Below are 3,370 nucleotides of genomic sequence, written 5' to 3'. Positions count from 1 at the left end.
GGCCACACACTCATCAAGCCCTCTGAGAAGTACAAGATCAAGAGGGATAAGCATTCAGCAGAGCTCATGATTCTGAAGCTGAAGCCCGATGATGCTGGTGTGTACAAGTGCAAGGCAGGAATTGCAGAGACTGAGGCCACACTGACAGCTGAAGGTATGAGCAGGGAGGGTGGCCTCTTCCATGTCCTATTTCACCTCAGATTTCTCTTCTTGGGGTTGATTTCTGCCGTTCTCTCCTGCTAACTTTATACATGTATTATCTTCACTGAGAAGATTACACAAAGATCTAGTCCAACCATTCTACCACATCCCAGTATGATTTATAGTAACAGTGGTAACAGTTCACCTTGTTTCCCCACAGCCCGCAATGTAGAAGTAACGAAGCACCTGCAGGATGTGGAAATTGAAGAAGAGAGCTCTGCTGTCTTCTCCTGCGAGCTGTCCCATAATGACGAGGACGTGGAATGGTTCCTGAATGGCAACCTCCTTTACACCAACAATTACAATGACATCAAGAACGTTGGCAATTGCTGCACACTGACAATGAAGCAGGTTAAGCCTGAGGATGCTGGCACAGTGACAGTGAAGTCAGACAAGGTGTCAGAAAGCGCGTGCCTGAAGGTGATAGGTGGGTCTGATCACACCCCTCCTGGATGTAAGAGATGCTAAGGAGCACCAGTTCATTCTATTGTGCAGCAATCCTGCTTCTAAAGCTCACCTCTCTGGGGTGACAAGTCATCAGAGGCTTTCTTCCAGTGGAAGGTTCCATTGCAGCAGATATCAACGAAGGAGGATGGTTTTGGTGTCCTGCCAAAGCATTCCATTGCTTTTTATCATCATTTTACTTAACACAAGAAGAGTTACAAGAGCAATTTCTTTTACTGCTTCAGTAACATGCAGTGTCAATGCTGTTGTCTCCAAGGATTTATGACTGCAGGGAGAGATCATTCAGTGTGTGTTTTGCCTCTGGGATGACTAATGACCAGGCTGTGAGCAACCTGATCTAGCTGTGAATGTCCCTTTTTATTGCAGGGGAGCTGGGCTAGATGGCCTTTAAGGGTCTCTTCCAATTCTAAGGGTACTGTGATTCTAATCTGCTCTCCCCAGCAATTAAGCTCTTTTACTCTGTGCGCTCAGAGTTTGAAGGATTTCCTCTTTCTCCTTTCTTTTGCATTTGGTGGAAGGTTTTTCCCTAGTATAAACATCTGATGTGTGAAGTAGAAGATAGATAAAAGGAGTCAATAAAAGAGGAAAATCAAAAGTGTTCAGCAGCTTATCCTCTTAATCCTGTGGCCTGCTGTATGAGCTCTGCTCCATGTGAGGGCAATGCCAGCTCTCCAGCTTTAGAAGAGCTGCATCCCAATTACTTCATATGATATCAGTCCCACCCAAGGCAATGCAGGCTGTCCCTCCTATTCCCTGTATTCTCCTACTGATTAGTTCAGAATTCCATAAAGTGCATTCAGTCAACACACATGAAACTGATTTATGTTCTATATTGGTGTCGTCAGTGCTGGTAAAGATTTATTTATCCCTCTTTAAAAATCTGAAAGCAACTGGAAATGTCTCAACTTCTGTATCACATTGTTCTGTTTTGCCCTTTTAATTGCAGAGAAGCCTGCTGTCTTCGTGAAGTCCTTGGATGATGTTTTTGGTGAGGAGCGGGGTGTGATTAAATTGGAATGCGAAGTCTCTAAAGAGAAGGTCAAACCAGTGTGGAAGAAGGACGGTGTTCTGCTCACTTCTGGCAACAAGTATGAGCTGGTACAGTCTGGGAAGACCCTATGTCCCCTTATCCATGACTTCGAGAAGTCAGATGCAGGTTTCTATACCTGTGATATTGGCAGTGATGTTGCCAAATCAAAGGTCGGCATTCAGGGTAAGTACTGTGGAAAGTAAAGGAGTGCTGAAAGCACATTCAGTGTGGTCACTATGTCTTACACCTATTCCCCCTTGAGCCTTAATAGTTTCTACAATAGAAGTGTATTACTGCAATTTAGCACAGTGATGTCTGGAAAATTCTCATTGCTTTTGATGTAAATGTATCTCATTTTGCCATGAAAATCACCAAACACATCAAGAATGTCCTGGAAATATTTCCTTTCTAAACATCCCTAAAATGGAGAAATGGTTTGAATACCAGTAGGGGTAGGATGGTAACAAATTAGCTAATAGAAACATTTAATTTCTTGTCATAGGCAAAACCCTTTTTCTCACGCAGCATCCTAGAGTTGTCCTCTCTGTTAGGTTGTTCCCTCTGTAGCTCATTGAATCTTCATTCTGCTCCATGGACTGAGCTGCTCGCCTTGTAGTTCTTCCAGAGCAAAGCCAAGAGATTCACGTCTCTTTTTTTTTATAGCTTTCTGGTAATTCTGAGTGGAGAATGTCTTAGAGAATACATCAGTAAGGAATGCAGCCATGTTCTGCAAATCCTGAGTTAAAACACCAGTACTGCTACTCATGTCAGTCACAAATGCCTTTTCTCCATATAAACCTCATACTAACGTATCTCTTACCTTCCAGAGCTGAATAGTGGCATTACCAAACGGCTGAAAACCACTGAAATCCAGGAGGGAGAAGATTGTACTTTTGAATGCATTCCGTCCCATGAAAGCATTGATGAGTTCAACTGGACACTGAATGGAAGCAGAGTGGAAAGTGGTGGGTGATTTAAAGCTTCTAACGTGAGTCGGAAATATACTCTCATTATCAAAAGTGTGACTCCTACTGACGCTGGGGAAGTCGTTTTTACTGCCCGTGGTCTAACCTCCAAAGCCTCTCTGTCTGTGAAAGGTAATGAGATGGGAGAGATTCTGGGGTCTGATTCCTTCAACTGTCTTCTGATAAGATTGTCGTGAGAGCTAACTCATAATATGGTTAAAGTGAATAGCAACCTTCTACTTGAACCTCGAAGCACTGAGAATTTCTCTTAAAAATAAGTAAAATGACAAAACATTTTACACAAATGTGAGAACTACCCAAAGCACTGGGGTAGTGTTGGAAATGGGCATCTCACTACAGCTTGTTCCATTAACAGTAAATCAGGAATGCTCTGTTGAGGGAACTGTGGGAGCAAATATCCTCTAAGTATAAGCTGAAGGGATGGCCTTCACATCATCTAGCTGTACAACAAATTCCTATCTAGAGCATGTGCATCTGAGAGCATCATCCGAGGCTCCCAGTGTGATGAGTGGAGAGAAGAAAGAGGCAGTTTTCAGACATGGTTCATCATCCTCAATTGGGTAGATTTAAGAGAGAATAAATGCTGCCTGGAATTCTATTGTCTGTACTTTGCAGATTACTGCTGGCTGTAGGATGGCGTCTGTTGCAAGTGCCTCTCTAACTTATCTCCAGCATGTAGATGCATGTA

At 43.1% G+C, this 3,370-nt stretch overlaps 1 protein-coding gene across 1 annotated transcript; it reads left to right on the top strand.

The window, feature by feature from the left end:
* Window positions 1-315: 315 nt before the first annotated feature.
* LOC146759299 (obscurin-like) lies at window positions 316-2,758 on the top strand. Its single transcript, XM_085510345.1, has 3 exons — window positions 316-628; window positions 1,613-1,879; window positions 2,524-2,758. The coding sequence occupies exons 1-3, from the start codon at window positions 316-318 to the stop codon at window positions 2,667-2,669; spliced, it is 726 nt and encodes a 241-aa protein (XP_085366471.1). The 3' UTR covers window positions 2,670-2,758.
* The last annotated feature ends 612 nt before the right edge of the window (window positions 2,759-3,370 follow it).

Source organism: Coturnix japonica, chromosome 10 (assembly GCF_054131305.1).
Source record: "Coturnix japonica strain WE chromosome 10, WE-NBRP24, whole genome shotgun sequence".
Taxonomy (NCBI): domain Eukaryota; kingdom Metazoa; phylum Chordata; class Aves; order Galliformes; family Phasianidae; genus Coturnix; species Coturnix japonica.
This window is presented reverse-complemented; position numbering and strand designations above follow the sequence as displayed.